A 17,142-nucleotide genomic window follows, 5' to 3' on the forward strand; every position below is an offset into this window, starting at 1 on the left:
ACTCTTCTCTAGACAAATCGGCCTCTAAGTCCTTCTCTTTGGTGAATACTGATAAGAAGCACTCATTTAGTATCTCTCCCATTTCGTTCTGGCTCCACATACAGATTCCCACCTCTGTCCCTGAGTGGGTCTACCCTTTCCCTGGCTACCCTCTTGCTTTTTACATATGTATAAAAGGCCTTGGGATTTTCCTTAATCCTGGTTGCCAATGACTTTTCATGGCCCCTACTACAATGATGGAAAATTTTATGGAAAGTTTGTGCATACACAAGACTAATATTATACAATATATAATGCAAGTCTTTTCATTTTTATAACTGTTTCATCAACTTAGATGTTCCAAAATGCTTTTATAGCCAATGAAATACTTCTGAAATGTAGTCACTGTAGGATAATAGGCACAAATTTGGACTCCATAAAGCAAGGTAGTTACAGAATAATAATCTATTTTTAGCAATATTCATTGTGGAATAAGTATTGGCCAGTACAGCGGGCAGAAATTTCTTGCTGTTCTTTGAAAAGTATTCAGAAAACTAAGATTTATTATAATATGGAATGCACTACCACAACGACTTGCAATTGTACAATACCTCCAACATAGAAAATGTGGTGAGATCCTTTACCATGCATCTGCAAGGGTTAACAGGGTCCTTGGTTTAACAAATTATTTGATTATTGAACCTTCGACAGTACAGTGCTTCTTCCATACTGCTGCACACCAAAATGTTAGCCTGGATTTTCTGCTCAAGTGTCTGGAGTTGTACTTGAATCCTGTCACTAAGCCAAGGTTGAGGCTTTATAATTTTACGGCTTATAATTTTACTGCTATCAGAAAATAATGTATTGCACAAACATGTGACAATTTAAAAAATTGCTCCCATGCATCAGCTGAGTGGAGCATCCTGATCCCATGAAACTCCTATAAACACAATAAAATTACTCCTATGAATTCCACAGTGTTCTATACTAGGAACAATTCTGTTACGAGAATGATCACAGGCTATACCTTACTCCAAGTTCTAGAAAGCGAACAGTCCCAATTTTTCTAATCCTTCTACGTAATCAAAGTTCCTCATCCCTGGAGACATTCTCATCAATCTTTTCTGCTCCCTCCCTACCACCTTCATATCTTTCCTAAAGTGTAGTGTCCAGAACTGAATGCAATTCTCCAAATGAAGACAAATTAATCTAGAGTATGCTTTGGTCCCTATACTGTGCATTTTTAAAAATGGCAATGCATGAGAACATATGAAAAGAGAGCAGAACTTACACTGTTGAAGACTGTGTGCTGGTTTGGCCTCTGGGGGGTACTTGGGAAACTTTGGGTTCCACTAACTCGCTTAACGCCAAGCCAACTAGTTACCCATCCAGTAACACCACGATGCTCGCTATCCAAGAGCTAGTAAAAACATAGCACACAAGTTACATTTTTAAATGTAAAACTATTACAACTGAATGACAGAAAATACAACCATCAACTTGACCTGATGTAAGGGCTCAGCATTTCATTTTTGTTTCTGTCAACTGTAAGAGCGTGGAATAAGTTCTCTCTTTTCTATTTTAAATAGCATGTAGTTAGCAATGTGTATAGGAATAAATTGTAGTTAACAAATTGTTATGCGGAATAAGAGAGGATATGTCAAATGTGGATGCCTGCAAAATGTGGAGCTGAGGACAGATATATCCTGTTATGGAGGAATTAGTACAAAATGTCAGAAGAGTTAGGTCTCCTCAAGATGTTGGATTAATTTAATAATGGTTGTACCGATTCATTTGCTGATATACTGCTGTGAGCGTAGGACTGTTTTTTTGATAATGCAGTAATGAGTAACTTTAAAGTTGCAGTAACTCAAGTTAGTTTCAGAAATACAGTAGTTTGAGCAATTCTGAAACGTAGGCTGCATGTGTGTGCAGAATTCCTGTTAAGAACAAAGTCTCAGGGAACTGCTGGTGATTACTAACCGAAACTTATGAGCCACATCGGCAATTGCTATTGCCTGTGAAAGATTGATAATATGGAACAACAGTTTGAAACAACAGGCAGCCAAAGAGGGGCAGGAAACCACAGGATGCCTCTTCAAAACGTAGGATAGGAATAGGAAGTACCTATGTACAACTGAGTTGAGGATGCATAAACTTACAAGGTAAGCAGGAAAACCAGAATCTGAACAGGAGTGGACAAAAATGATTGTACCTATTGAGTCAGATGACTAGCACTTTGGGGTATAAAGGAGTTGTGGACAAGGAGACTTGTAAGGGTTGTACATAGTGCTGGCAGGGGCAAAACACACATCTAGCTAAAGAAACTGAACAAAAAGTAGACAATGCATGCTACTCTCTCCAGTGATATGTGGTCTATTGAAACTATACATTACTGCCTAGGCATTGTAATGTGTTGATTTCTGCTCTGTAATCAATTGATATCATGTTTGAATCCCTTGAAATTCTGACACAATACTGGTCTCAACTGCTCAAGAACTGTCTCCTAATTCTCAGCCAAAGTGAGTTGCATCAATTGAAGCTGCCCAAAGCCACAGCTCCCGTATTTGGTGACTTGAAACGTAGTTATTGTGTTGGTGATAGTATTTCTAATATGTGGATAGGCTGGTTTATGTCTAGTCAATCTTCCATTCAAAATAAAAGTAAAAACTTTGCTTTCATAGGAATGTTACATTTGGAAGAGGAGAAAAATATAAAATGCTGAAGATTTGGAACACAAAGAAAACTAACATTAAAGTAAGAGTTCACATCTTGCATTATTTTAGTAGAAAACATATTACAACAAAAAACAGAAAGGTCAGTATCTTAGATGGGATTTTTGGTTTCAAGCAAACAAGTCTAAACTCATTAGAAGGCCCTTGCAATTTTACTAACTGCACTGGAAACGGCAGTGACCATTTTGTCATACCTGACTAATGTCTTCTTTTTTTAGCCCCAGGACACTTCCCAACAGCCGCATTGCTTCATTACGTTTGTTCTTTGGAGTATGGAAGTATCCCACAAACAAATTTCTCATCAGGACCCTTTAAGAGAAATGAGAGCCGCTTAGTGAAATGAACACAAATGACAAATCCATACTTGTATTGGTTGGCATGCAAGATAACAAGGCCTTCAATGATACTTTTTAAAAATACGCCTTCCAAGACATTGTAAATTGAGCTGTTGAATTCAGGTGACAAATCCTGCAAGTTTTTTTTTAAAAAAGTGTTCAAAATTGTGTTTCACGATTACCTGCTTCATTCACTGTTCAATATTTGCTTCAGGACATTTCAACAAACATAGAATCAACTTATAATAGATATTCTCCTGCTGTTTGAAATGTGAGGCTAGTGCTGACCATTTTAACATCCCTGCAAATTCCTCAATTGCTTGTGGTTAAATAAACCCTGTGGTGTGCAACTGAGCCATAGATATAGGCTCCTAGATTCAGTCTCCAAGTTGTTAGAAGTTAGCTGATCTCAAGTGTGGCAACAGTAGAAGGGTACAACAATTTGCCAAGCAATCTCTGGTGTAAAAGGTAGGGGGTGCAATGAGGGGGAAAGCAAGTAATCAGCTGGAATTCTCATTTGTAAGGACTATCCCTTGGTCCCCTGCTGTACAGTATGCATGTGTGAATATTGGGTAACATAAAGATCCAACTTGAATGTATTGATCCCCACAGGTGAATAGTCATTGGCAATATCTGACTGGGCTCACAAATACAGACTGGCTTCTTGAATTAGATAATGCAGAGTGCAGTTAACTATGGAATCACATAACAGCAATTCAGGACCATCAGGAAATTGAAGAAGCAATAAAATAATGCAATTTTTTCTATCACTGTATTTGTCCATATTGTAAAGCAACAGCAAATTCTCCTCATTATTTCAATGAACATATGCACCAAACGGTGTGAGACAGCTACAGGAAAACATGTGCATGTAGACATCCTACAAGTGCAGGATTGGGCATTGGGTCTGATGCTTTCTATTGTGAAACAGTCCATAATAAAAAAACATTGCCCAAACTCATCCATTGAGAACAGCTACTGATCGCTATGAGCTGTACCTCAATCAAGGTCAGGAAGGCAGATCATGTTGGAAATACGAAGGCACAAAAAGAAACCATGGTGAGTTGGGATCGGTAGAGTGCAGATGATCTCAGTATTCAGATTTTTGTTTTCAACGATTGAAAAAAGCTTGCTATCAGTGAAGGACCCCAACCAAAATGAGAGCTTCAAACCAAAAGTGAAGAGATGATTAGCCAACAATTCATAAATGGACAACAAACATTCAGAACTTTATAAAATGCAAATGTTACACTTAGTCCTAGGAGAAAACACTCAAGCTAACACTAGGCTGTTACAAAAGTCAAATACTAAGAATGCTGTAAATCTGAAATATAAACAGAAAATGCTAGAAATACTCAAAGCCAGTTACCATTTGTGGAGAGAGAAAAATAAAGCTAACATTTCAGGTCGATGACCTTTTGTCAGAATTGGAATAAAGTTAGAGGTGTAACAGGTTTAAGCAGGGAAGTCCAGAAAAGAGCAAAAGGGGAAGTCTGTGGTAAGGTGGAAGGCAAGAGGTTAAGTGACAAAAGGAAAAGGCAAATGGTGATGAAAATGGTCAAGAGACAAAGAGTAGGTTGTAACAGTTGCTCAAATAAGTGTCAATGAAAGTCAAATGTTTCCTAATGTTTTGCTTCCTGACAGTTTGCTGGACTAAAACTACTGCTACATTTCAAATCGAATTACTTCAATGCTGCGTAATCAGAAATCTCCTTTTATTGTATGACATAAGTCAAAATCATCCATTAGAGGTGCTGCTCTTGCTGGGGCAGGGCCACATTAGGACTGCAAACAAACTATTAATTTATTCATAAGAAAATGTCCATATATTTCCAAAATAAAGATGAACATCAGTGCTTACTTGTCAATTCTACCTTCGCTGTTGTTGACCAGGTTCAGTAGTTTTTTCTGAGCATCATCCAACATGTCCTGTTGAGCCACAACTATAAAAGAAATACAAAAGATTCATGGCGGGAGGTTTCCTTTGGGTTAGAGGATAGTCACTTGCCATGAAGAGGAAATGCAATTTAATCAAAAGCTGCCCTAAATAGATCAGGTGGTCAGAAGCAAGTGTTTCAGCAATGCTAGAACTGTTGAAGCTCAGTTTCACAGAGAAAATCCCCTTTGTTGGAATATTTCATGCCAGTGGAATATTCAAATGAAAGATTGGGCCATGGATTTGAAGAGGGGCATGAGGATCTTAAAATATAAGCAGTGCTAATGTGGCTTCTTTCTTAAAGAATTCATTCTGATTAGTGAGGCAAAGCTCCTCTCCTCCAATAACCGTCAGTTCTACCAGAATCACATAAATTACATCTCTAAAATGCGTTACAGAAACTTTCCTGCAACTTACAGGAGACTAACAGACCTACAACTCCAGGCATTTGATTTCTTCCCTCCTTAAATATGAGGACCACAATACATGCCTTACTTCAGTACAATGGAACTAGCCCAGATCTTAACAGATCTATTAGTGGTTTGCTTAATTCACCTCCCATGTCCTTAAGCATTCTGCGGTAAATGTCACGAGTCCAGTCGTTCCATCAGCCTTGAATATTTTAATCCTAACCAAGACAATTTCTGTATTTATTCCTATGGAATCAATTTTACCAGCACTCTGATCTGGAATCACTGGCACCTTGGTATCTGCAATAGTTAAAATCAATGCAAACTATCCACTCTCAACACTTCATCCATACTCTAATCCTCATGTCTATCTGAATCACAGAATCACAGTGCAGAAGAGGCCCTTCGGCCCATCGAGTCTGCACCGACATGTGAGAAACACCTGACCTACCTACCTAATCCCATTTACCAGCACTTGGCCCATAGCCATGAATGTTATGACATGCCAAGTGCTCATCCAGGTACTTTTTAAAGGTTGTAAGGCAACCCGCCTCCACCACCCTCCCAGGCAGTGCATTCCAGACCGTCACCACCCTCTGGGTAAAAAAGTTTTTCCTCACATACCCCCTAAACCTCCTGCCCCTCACCTTGAACTTATGTCCCCTCATGGCTGACCCTTCAACTAAGGGGAACAGCTGCTCCCTATCCACCCTGTCCACGCCCCTCATAATCTTGTACACCTCAATCAGGTCGTCCCTCAGTCTTCTCTGCTCCAACAAAAACAACCCAAGTCTATCCAACCTCTCTTCATAACTTAAATGTTTCATCCCAGAAAAGATCCTGGTGAATCTCCTCTGCACCCCATCCAGTGCAATCACATCCTTCCTATAATGTGGCGACCAGAACTGCACACAGTACTCTAGCTGTGGCCTCACTAAGGTTCTATACAACTCCAACATGACCTCCCTACTTTTGTAATCTATGCCTCGGTTGATAAAGGCAAGAGTTCCATATGCCTTTTTCACCACCCCACTAACATGCCCCCCTGCCTTCAGAGATCTATGGACACACGTCAAGGTCCCTTTGCTCCGCAGAACTTTCTAGTGTCATGCCGTTCATTGAATACTTCCTTGTCAAATTACTCCTTCCAAAATGTATCACCTCACACTTTTCAGGGTTAAATTCCATCTGCCACTTATCTGCCTATTTGACCATCCCGCTATATCTTCCTGTAGCCCAAGACACTCAACCTCACCGTTAACCACCCGGCCAATCTTTGTGTCATCCGCAAACTTACTAATCCTATCCCCCATATAGTCATCTATGTCGTTTATATAGATGACAAATAATGGGGGACCGAGCACAGATCCCTGTGGTACGCCACTGGACACTGGCTTCCAGTCACTAAAGCATCCTTCTGTCATCACCCTCTGCCTCCTACAACTAAGCCAATTTTGAATTCACCTTATCAAATTACCCTGTATCCCATGTGCATTTGCCTTCTTTATAAGTCTCCCATGTGGGCCCTTGTCAAAGGCTTTGCTGAAATCCATATAAACTACATCAACTGCACTACCCTCATCTACACACCTCCTCAAAAAATTCAATCAAATTTGTTAGGCATGACCTCCCTCTGACAGAGCCATGCTGACTATCCCTGATCAAACCTTGCCTCTCCAAGTGGAGATAGATACTCTCCTTTAGAACTTTCTCCAATAGTTTCCCTGCCACTGACGTGAGACTCACTGGTCTGTAGTTCCTTGGCTTATCTCTACAACCCTTCTTAAATAGCAGAACCACATTAGCTGTTCTCCAGTCCTCTGGCACCTCCCCCGTGGCCAGAGAGGAATTAAAAATTTGGGTCAGAGCCCTCCCTTGCCTCCCTCAGCAGTCTGGGACACAAATCATCTGGACCTGGAGATTTGTCCACTTTTAAGCCTGCCAACACCTCCAATACCTTGTCACTCCCTATATCAATTTGCTTAAGAACCTCGCAGTCTCTCTCCCAGAGTTCAATACCTTCATCCTCATTCTCTTGGGTGAAATCGGACGTGAAGTATTCATTCAACACTCTAGGGATGTTCTCTGGCTCCACCCATAGATTGCCCCCTTGGTCCCTTATGGGCCCTACTCTTTCCCTGGTTATCCTCTTCCCATTGATATACTTAAGAGAATATCTTGGGATTTTCCCTACTTTTACCAGCCAGAGCTTTCTCATATCCCCTCTTTGCTCTCCTAATTGCTTTAAGCTCCACCCTGCACTTTCTGTACTCCACTAATGCCTCTGCTGATTTGCTTCCCTTGTACCTGCTAAAAGCCTCTATTTTCCTTCTCATTGTAACCTGAATATCTCCATCCGTGGTTCTCTGGGCTTGATACTCCTTCCGATCACCCTAGAGGGATCATGTTGAGCCTGTACCCTCCCTATTTCCTTTTTGAACACCCGCCATTGCTCCTCTGTAGATTTCCCCACAAGTAGCTGTTCCCAGTCTACCTTGGCCAGATCCTGCCTTATTTTACTAAAATCCACTCTCCCCCAATCCAAAACATTTTTTTGCAACTTGTTGATTTCTTTGTCCATAACAAACTTAAACTGTACCATGTTGTGGTCGCTATCGCTAAAATGCTCCCCCACCACCACCTCAGCCATCTGTCTGGCCCCCCTATTTAACATGTCCAGCTAAATTTCTCAAAGGACTTCCGCAGTACTTAATCATTTTAACTGAGAAAGCTTTAGCATTACTACTGCATCAGTCCACAATCCTTTCTTTCTAATATAAAATTAAAATACTGCGGATGCTGGAAATCCGAAATATAAAACAGAAAAGGCTGGAAAAACTCAGCAGGTCTGGCAGCAACTGTGGAGCGAGAAACAGTTAACATTTCGAGTCCATATGACTCCTCTTCAGAGCTGGAGAAGAATCATGAAGAGTCTGAACTCAAGAGTTCTGAAGAGGTCATATGGACTTGAAACGTTAACCCTGTTTCTCTCTACACAGGTGCTGCCAGACCTGAGTTTTTCCAGCATTTCTGTTTTTGTTTCCTTTCCTTCTATTGCCCTTTTAACATTTCTAATAGTAACTTTATCAAACTGATCGGTATCTTATGCATGCACTAACTTTCCTGGCAGTTACTGGTTTTGTACCAAGTGGAACGTTTCTTTAAGAGTAATTTTAAAAATATTAATTTGTAACATATAGCACAATTAACATAGAAAAACATCCTGAGGCTCTTCACAGAAAGATAATTGGACAAAAAAGGACACCAAGCTAAAAGAGGAGATATTGGGAGGGCTGACAAAGTGTAGTTAGAGGTGGGTTTAAACAGCCTTCTTAAAGGAGGACAGCAAGGTGAAGATATTTAGGAAGGGAATTCCAGACCTGAAGACAGGGTTGCCAATGGTGGGGGAAAAGACAAATATGCGCGGGGCCAAAATCAAAGGAATGCACTGCTCTCTGGGGTTTTAACAGTGGGAGGAGAAAGTTCAAACTTGATATACAGGGGACTTGAAGCCAAATGTTCAAGAGCGATGGGTGAAAGGGACTTTCTCTGTGAAGCTCCCCATTTAGGTTTCACTGTATTATCTATCCTCATTATTCAAGAAACGTGCATACAAGCACAGATTTAAATAAATTAAATTTTTACACTGACACTCCTGAAAATCTGGTAATAACATTAAATTATCCTGAGGACTAACGTGCCTAGCTAACTCAAATCCGACGATACAGATGCATCCCCACATGGATGTCTGATATCCTCCCAGAGATATTGTTAAGGGCTCAATGTAATAAATTTGTTTCTCTAGCATTGGCCCCAATATGTTAAGTTAGGAAACAATTGATGACTGCTTTGCTTCCCCTCTATCTGCCCACTTATTACTGATTGGGTAATTTATATCTCCCAAACCAATAATGCTATCCTGTCATCTTGTCCTACCAACCCTGTGTTGCTGGACTGCCCTGTTTGCTTTCAACAGAAATACACTGAAGGTCTATAACTGGGGCCACAGGGTCAACTCCCTGATTCAGCAGGACCAAATTTGTTTTCACCACATCTTTCTTGATACTCCTCCTCTGTCACATGGGAACATAAGATCATTAGAAATAGAAGGGGTAAGCCACATGGTCCCTCGAGCCTGCTCTGCCATTCAATACGATCATGGCTGATCTTCTGCATCAACTCCACTTTCCTGCCGGTTGCCAATATCACTTGACTCAGAGAAAACAATAATCTCTCAGCTTTAAATATACTCAACAATGGAGCATCAACAACTCTCAACGATAGATAATTCCAAAGATTCACAACCCTTTGAGTGAAGAAATTTCTCCTCATTTCAGTGCTAAGTGATTGACCCTTTAACCTGAGACTGCGGCCGTGTTTGAGATTTCCCCATTCAAGAAAAACAACCTCTGTGTCTACCCTGTCATGCCCTTAAGAATCTTGCATGGTTCGATGAGATCACCTCATTCTTCTACACTCTGGGAGTTTAGGCTCAATTTACTTAGCCTTTTAACATAGCACAAACCCTCCCATCCCAAGAGCCAATCTAGTGAAACTTTGATGCATCATCTGCAATGCGAGTATATCCTTTGTTAAGGTTCCTATAGAAACCATTACCATTTAAAGAAAAATCCAAACACCCAGTGATTTACTGAAAGAGTGAAGACACAAGATCCACAGTTTAAAAACAAATGAATTTTACTGTACAATAATCAAGTAAAGCAAACACGACTAAACAAACATGATCTTAGGTAATTACCTATACTTTGCATCAAAAACCACAATAAAACACAGCCACTAATACTTCTAACTAAAATCTTCAACTGAGTCTTCCCTTTTCCACTATGATTTCTGCCAGAAAGTCTTTGGCTACTTATCAGGTTCTTGAAGGTTATCCACTTTCTTGGGAGCAACTCCAAACTTTTCCTCAACTGCCTTGTAAGGTTTCAGCTCGAGCCTGAACTCCACTCGCAATTCCTGCTTAATGACTTAAACAGGAAATTAGAAACACCCTTGGTTTCTAATAGTTCTGCTGCCCTGGTCATAACTGCTTTACAGCTCCTGGCAGACTTTCTCCCTCTCTGTCACCTTCAACTTGACTGCTCATTTTCACTATGAGGGTTACTGTAGATCTCTTCCTCTCGGTCCAATCTAGAAAAATCTTGCAAATCTTTTCTTTCTCCCTCATGAGTTCTGTCTCCAAACTGAGCGCAAGCTCCATGCCGCATTCCGCATGGTGAATAGCAAGGTTAGTATTTTCTCTGCCCAAGGTGGCAGGTGTGGCTAACATCCCTCTTTTGTTCCCTCAACATTGTGAGCTGCAAACTACACAAGACCAAAACTGAACTGCTTGATTCTGTGAACAAACACACAGTTAAATTTAAAAGCAAATTAAAGTTAACCCCTACAGCCCATCTCCATGGCAACATGGCATACTTGGGATGCTCTCAAGAGAAACGTAAACTAATTACCTTTTGCCTTCAAAAAACTCTGATTCTCAGATGCATACAAAAAATTTATACCTCTAATGAAGTTAGCTGCCCTCTCTCCAGACTTGCTAGTTCCACCAAGAAACCCCTTTATTTACAAAGGTGCGTTTAACTTCTTTGATCTGGGAACTACAAGAAACCCAGGAAAAACAGCCCATTGTTTAGTGTTCCCACCTCTGACCTCTTTACATAAACATGGACTATCCTTTGGATGGTATTTATCTTAGGGATGCTTACCAAATTATCAAACCCACTTATCTTACATTTAACCCTTTAACCCCCAACCTAAAAATTATGCCTCTAAAACACATGAATTATGGAATCAGATATTCACAACACCTTCCTTAGATACATAGGCCAAAACTGTGTACAGTACTCTAGGCGAGGTCTCACCAAAGCCCCATACAATTGTAACAAAACTTGTTTATTCATGTGCTCCAAGTCCCTTGCAATAAAGGCCAAAATGCCATTTGCCTTTCTAACTGCTTGCAGTACCTGCATGCAAACTTTGTTCTTAAGTACACCCAAAATCTCTTTGAACATCAGCATTTAGAAGTTACATGCCTTTAAAATACTCTGCTTTTCTGTTCTATACTAAAGAAAATAACCTCACATTTTCCCACATTATATTCCATCTGCCACCTTGTTGTCCATTCACTTAACCTTTCAAATCTGTTTGCAACCTCTTGTGTCCTCCTTACAGCTTACATTCCCATATAGTCTTGTATCATTAGCAAACTTGGAAACACTACTCTTAGTCTCTTTGTCTAAGTTATTAATATAGATTATAAGTAGCTGAGGCTTCAGCATTGGTCCTTGCAGCACTCCATCATTTACAGCCTGCCATATTGAAAATGCCCCATTTATTCCTGCTTTCCGCTTCCTGTCTGTTAACCAATCCTCCATCCATAGTACCCTGAAACACCACGAATCCTTATCTTGTGCCTTTTCTGCGGCACCTCATTGCATGCCTTTTGGAAATTCAAGTATGCTAACATCTATCTGTCTCTCCTTTTTCTATCCAACTAGAATGTTTTAGAGATATAACTTTTAGGTTAAGAGTTAAAGTGTAAAGTGTAAAGAGTTAAATGTAAGATAAGTGGAAAAATATGGGTTTGAGAAATTGATAAGCATCCCTAAGATAAATACCATCCAAAGGATAGTCCATGTTTACATAAAGAGGTCAGAGATGCAAGTGTGAAAACACTAAACAATGGGTTGTCTTTCCTGGATTTCTTGTAGTTCCCAGATCAAAGGAGTTAAAAGTACCTTTGTAAATAAAGGACTTGCTTGGTGGAACCAGCAAGTCTGGAGAGAGGGCTGTTAACTTCATTGGAGGTATAAATTATTTGTATGCGCCCCAGAATCAGAGTTGTTTTGAAAGCAAAAGATAACTAGTTTACATTTCTGTTGAGTGCATCTCAAGTATACCACATTGCTATGGAGATGGGCTGTAGGGGTTAGTTTTAATTTGCTTATATTCTCAAAAAACCATATTGATTCTGTCTAATCATGTTATGATTTTCTAACTGCATTGTTAAGACTTCCTCAATAACAGATTCCAGCATTTTTCTGACTGATGTCAGGCTAACTGGCCTGTTTTCTCTCTCCCTCTTTCCTTGAATAGCGGAGTTACAGTTGCTAACTTCTAATCCTCTAGGACCTTTCTGGGATCTAGGGAATTTTGGAAAATCAAACAGTGTATCCACCAACTATTAAACTACCTCTTTTAGAACCATAGGATATAGGCCAACAGTTCCTGGGGATTTGTTGCTTTTAGTCTCTTAAGTTTCCTCAGTGCCTTTTCTCTGCTGATATAACTACTTTAAGAAACTTAACCTGATCAGCCACATAAGCACTGTGGCTAAAGGAGGTCAGAGGCTAGGTATTCTGTGACAAATAACTCACCTCCTGACTTCCCAAAGCCTGTCCACCATCTACGTGGCATAAGTCAGGAGTGTAATGGAATACTCTCCTCTTGCCTGGATGACTGTGGCTCCAAGTACACTCATGAAGCGCCATCTGCGAAAAAGCAGCCCACTTGATCGGCATCTCAACCATCATCTTAAACATTCACAACCTCCACCACCAGCACACAGCAGCAGCATCGCACCATCTACAAGGTGCATTGCAGCAACTCATCAAGCTTCCTTCGACAACACCCTCTAAACCCATGATCTCTATCACCTAGAAGGACAAGGACAGGAGATCCATGGGAACACCACCATCTGCAACTTCCCCTCCAAGTCACTCGCCATCCTGAATTGGAACTAAGTCATCATTTCTTCACTGCTGCTAGGTCAAAATCCTGGAATTCCTTCTCTAAAGCACTGAGTGCATCTGCACCATTTGGACTACAGTGATTCAAGGAGGCAGCCCACCACTATCTTCTCAAGGGCAATTGGGGATCGGTAACAAATGCTAGCCTCACCAGCAATCCATTAACTGAATAAAAAAACTGATAACCCAGAATAGAGAAATAAACCACCGGGATTTGCTGGTCTGGGCGACCAAAAACACACAATGGGTGCAAAGTTTCAGCAGCATTAATGAATACATGTCAGATAGGAAACTGAGAAAAATATAGAAAGTTCCCACTTATGTCGAAAACCAAAATGTATGCCAACCCTAAATAGCAAGGACGAAGGAAGAATTGCTATTTTGTTTTGAGTAGGTTTGATAAGGTCTGGTTTAATAGACTGGCTTAGTCCAATATGAATTAAATAAGACAAGCAGCTCCATTCTGAGCCCCATATTTAGTTTGGCTTTGACTCTCAATCGATATTTTCCTCTCCTTCCTGTCCAAAGCTTTTCTTTGGCTAGTCAGCTGTTTGTGGTTCAATGAATACTTTACTACTGAGTAATCAAAGTCAGATCATACGCCAAGACTTTTTATAAATGAAATAGAGAGAAAGAATGAAGTTATGCAGGAAACATCACTGGCAAACTGAGTGCTGCAATACATGAAACATTAAATGGAGCTATATGTATTCAATCATGTTCAGTCGAACAAAGAAGTGAACAAATGCCATTGACCCATTTGACGTAAAATGCAATCAAGACATTGCTTGTTTCTACAAAATTACCAAACTAGTTGGACTGTATTATTGAAGTATCCATATATTTTAACTTGGTTTTGGATCATTTCAGCTGGCGAAATTTGCTGAAATCTTGAAGTCAACTTTGCCGGCTCACCTAGTTCTTACAAAAATGTTTTATTAAAGAGTAAAACAACTGGTGCTGGTCAAAATGAGCTTTTTCCTATTGTAGGAATAGGAGAAAAAGGTTTCTCAATCATAAATGTGTTCCACTTCTTTTTCCCTCATCCTTTAATGGTGCTAGTTTATTTCCATCCTCATTCATATACCAGAAAGTGATCTGTACACTGGTAAATGGAAAGCTTTCACTATGCTGCAGCATGGATTTGAATTATCATCATATTGCTTGTTGCATCACCTACTCTGGTAAAGCTCAACTCTTAATGCAATAGAACCAAGTACATTGTGGATCATAGGTAAGAAATGCCCAAATTTTGGTATAGAGAGATAATCTAAAAGACTAAAAAATAGCAATTTCTATGATGAACCCTTAAACTTCATTCAAAATGATGCACTGAATCAAGAAAGACATGCTTTTAATCAAATCTCTCTCAAAATGTTTGAATACAGTCCAGATACCTTACAGCATAGCAGATTGTTTCCAGCAATCCAAAACCAATTTCACATCATTTTAAATATCACTTAAAGCACAAATGCAGCTTTCCAATGGCAGTCAAATGCGGTCGAAGTTTCTTTGTGTTGGCACACATGAAAGGTTATACTGAGTCCCTTATTACTCTTTACTGGTTCAAAGCATCTTTGTGCTTTTGCAAAGGCCAATTGGCCCATCAAGCTCATCCTTTTCCGAGACCATGCAACAGTTTGCTGCATCACAGGCTCTATCCAGCACATATAATCACCTGAAGAAATGTGTTACAAAGCATCATCCCATTGACAAAATTAATGAAGAAACATCCTGAATACAAATCTAGTTTTAATTTGCATTATATGTCTTAAACCAATTCTTTCTTAGCATGAGATTCTCATGGTCCCTGCAGGTCAGATTATCATGTTCTACACAGCGATTAAGAACCAGCATTTGCACTTATCCTTATAATCTTAAACCTTGTTCTTAATCAGATATGTGTCCAGATTTTTGTTTTCAATGTTAATTAATAAAGCATAAACCACTTCAATTGACAGGCTAGTCCTTGCCTTCATTATTCTACTGCGAAAAACATTTTCTTCTGAATTCAAGTCATATTTGCCTCGTCTTTTGATCCATTTCCTCCAAGTCACCTATTGTGCACCGCAGTATTTAGACACCATCAAAAATAAAATTGCTTAATCACATTTTGCATAAGGCGCTCCATCAGTTAAACCTGAAGTTGCATTGGCACTGGCAGTTGCAAAGCAAACTTTAGTTGATCTATCTGCTCTTTCAGGTTAAAGTGAAGAACTTTAACCATGTCTATCTACAGTTAAGAGGCTGTGCAGCATTTCAGAAAGTAGGATATCACAAAACAATACAAAGAAAAGGAATCTTCAGATTAGGCTTGCAATAAGTGCCTTGGGATACTTTTTCACATTAAAGATATTTAAAAAATGAAAGTTACTGTATACAATTTTCAGATTGCTCAAACATGGGGTGGGAGAAAGTCTGGATTTCCACATATCCTCCCAAGGCAGCTTCAGGAAGTTCAGCGTCATAAGTTTTAAATATTCTCTTAAACATCTGTAACCTGAAAGTGAAGGAAGCTTTGTATTCGAAGGGTTAACACAACAATTGTTTAATTTGTTTCCTTTTTAAGGCTGAGGCCTTTTTTCAAACGTTGTCACTCTTTTCTTACCAAATGGCCAAAAATGCATGTTTTAAAGGTCAGCATTTGCTGCCAGCAATCGAGATACATTGCTGTAGTCCATAAGTTTACTAACAGTCAAGTCTACTCGTGTCTGTTCCACTCAATTTTTAAAAATATTTATAAATATAAATGAATATATTTATTTTTTATCCATCCCAATTTGCTTCCATTTTATTCACCCCTTGCTGTTTCCATGCTTAACAAACTTGTTTCAAATTAATTTTGTTCATACCCAAACAACAAAACTGAAGAGCCATTGCATAAATTGGGCAAAAAAGGCCTCTTAACAACTTGGAATACTAATACTACTTTGTATTTTGCTGACAGAAAAATGCTTTCCAGAAAAGTGGATAAACAAAAAATCCTGTCCACATAGTACCCAACATTGTGTTTCTCTTCATTTCTCACTGCGAGTGTCAAATTCTTGCTGCATATGGCTCCACAGGCAGCAGACATTCTGCAGGATCTCACCCAACGATCACTCTATGCGTAAAAGGTAAGCATTGGTAGGAAAGCTTAAACATGGAGGCTGGGATTTTCCGGCCCCATCGTGGGTGGGGCTCGCCATGGGCGAGGTGGCACCCCAGTCAGAAGTCCATTGACTTGCGGTGGGACCGGAAGGTCCCGGCGGTGGGTGGGTGCGGAAAATCCCGCCCAGAGGGTATAGCAGCAAAGGCTCACTGTGTTTTTGTAAATGTCTGGTGTGGACACACTTTCAGCACAAGTTGCTGAATGGGGATCAGGCACATGAACCTTGGTTGATTGATACTCCCAAAGTGCTGAGACCACTTACAGCAGTGATACTGCCACCTGGGACAAACTCTTACACATCTGCATGGCTCTGCTGCACACTGAATCAGTGGTTCATGGAGCAATTGGAGAGTTGATTAGTCCAAATTAAATTCTACCCACCTCAGAAATAGCTGTTGTCAATTGTGCAGACACAAAGCACAATATTAATACAAGTTACTTCCAATATCATTACCAATCCTAATTCATTTCCATTACTACGGATTTAGTTCTACTCTTTGTTGGTTTGGATCCAATCAGTGTAGAGCAATATATATATATATCCCAAGGAGAATGAAAATAAACTTGCATTTTTTGCAGCACATTTTCTTTTACGTGTCCCAGATTATCATCAATGCCAAGAACGAGAAAGTTTTACACACTCGTGTTTTAATTGAATATAGTTGCCAGTAATACAGGGCCCTCAACCGTGTCCGGCCCATATCCCGCGCATCCTCCCTCACGCCTTCTCCTCCTTCCCAGAAACATGATAGGGTCCCCCTTGTCCTCACTTATCACCCCAACAGCCTCCGCATTCAAAGGATCATCCTCCGCCATTTCCGCCAACT

General features: G+C 40.0%; 1 protein-coding gene across 3 annotated transcripts in view; it reads right to left on the reverse strand.

Moving 5' to 3' along the window:
* Nucleotides 1-17,142, reverse strand: part of trip11 (thyroid hormone receptor interactor 11) — a 108,471-nt gene that overhangs the window by 11,729 nt on the left and 79,600 nt on the right. For all 3 annotated transcript variants that reach the window (XM_078562151.1, XM_078562150.1, XM_078562149.1), the window contains exons 17-19: nucleotides 4,911-4,992; nucleotides 2,909-3,023; nucleotides 1,271-1,399 (exon numbers count right to left, since the gene is read on the reverse strand). In XM_078562151.1, the coding sequence (XP_078418277.1) occupies nucleotides 1,271-1,399; nucleotides 2,909-3,023; nucleotides 4,911-4,992 (326 nt within the window). The remainder of the gene's footprint in view (nucleotides 1-1,270; nucleotides 1,400-2,908; nucleotides 3,024-4,910; nucleotides 4,993-17,142) is intronic.

The sequence above is a fragment of the Cetorhinus maximus genome, chromosome 18 (genome assembly GCF_964194155.1).
Source record: "Cetorhinus maximus chromosome 18, sCetMax3.hap1.1, whole genome shotgun sequence".
NCBI lineage: Eukaryota > Metazoa > Chordata > Chondrichthyes > Lamniformes > Cetorhinidae > Cetorhinus > Cetorhinus maximus.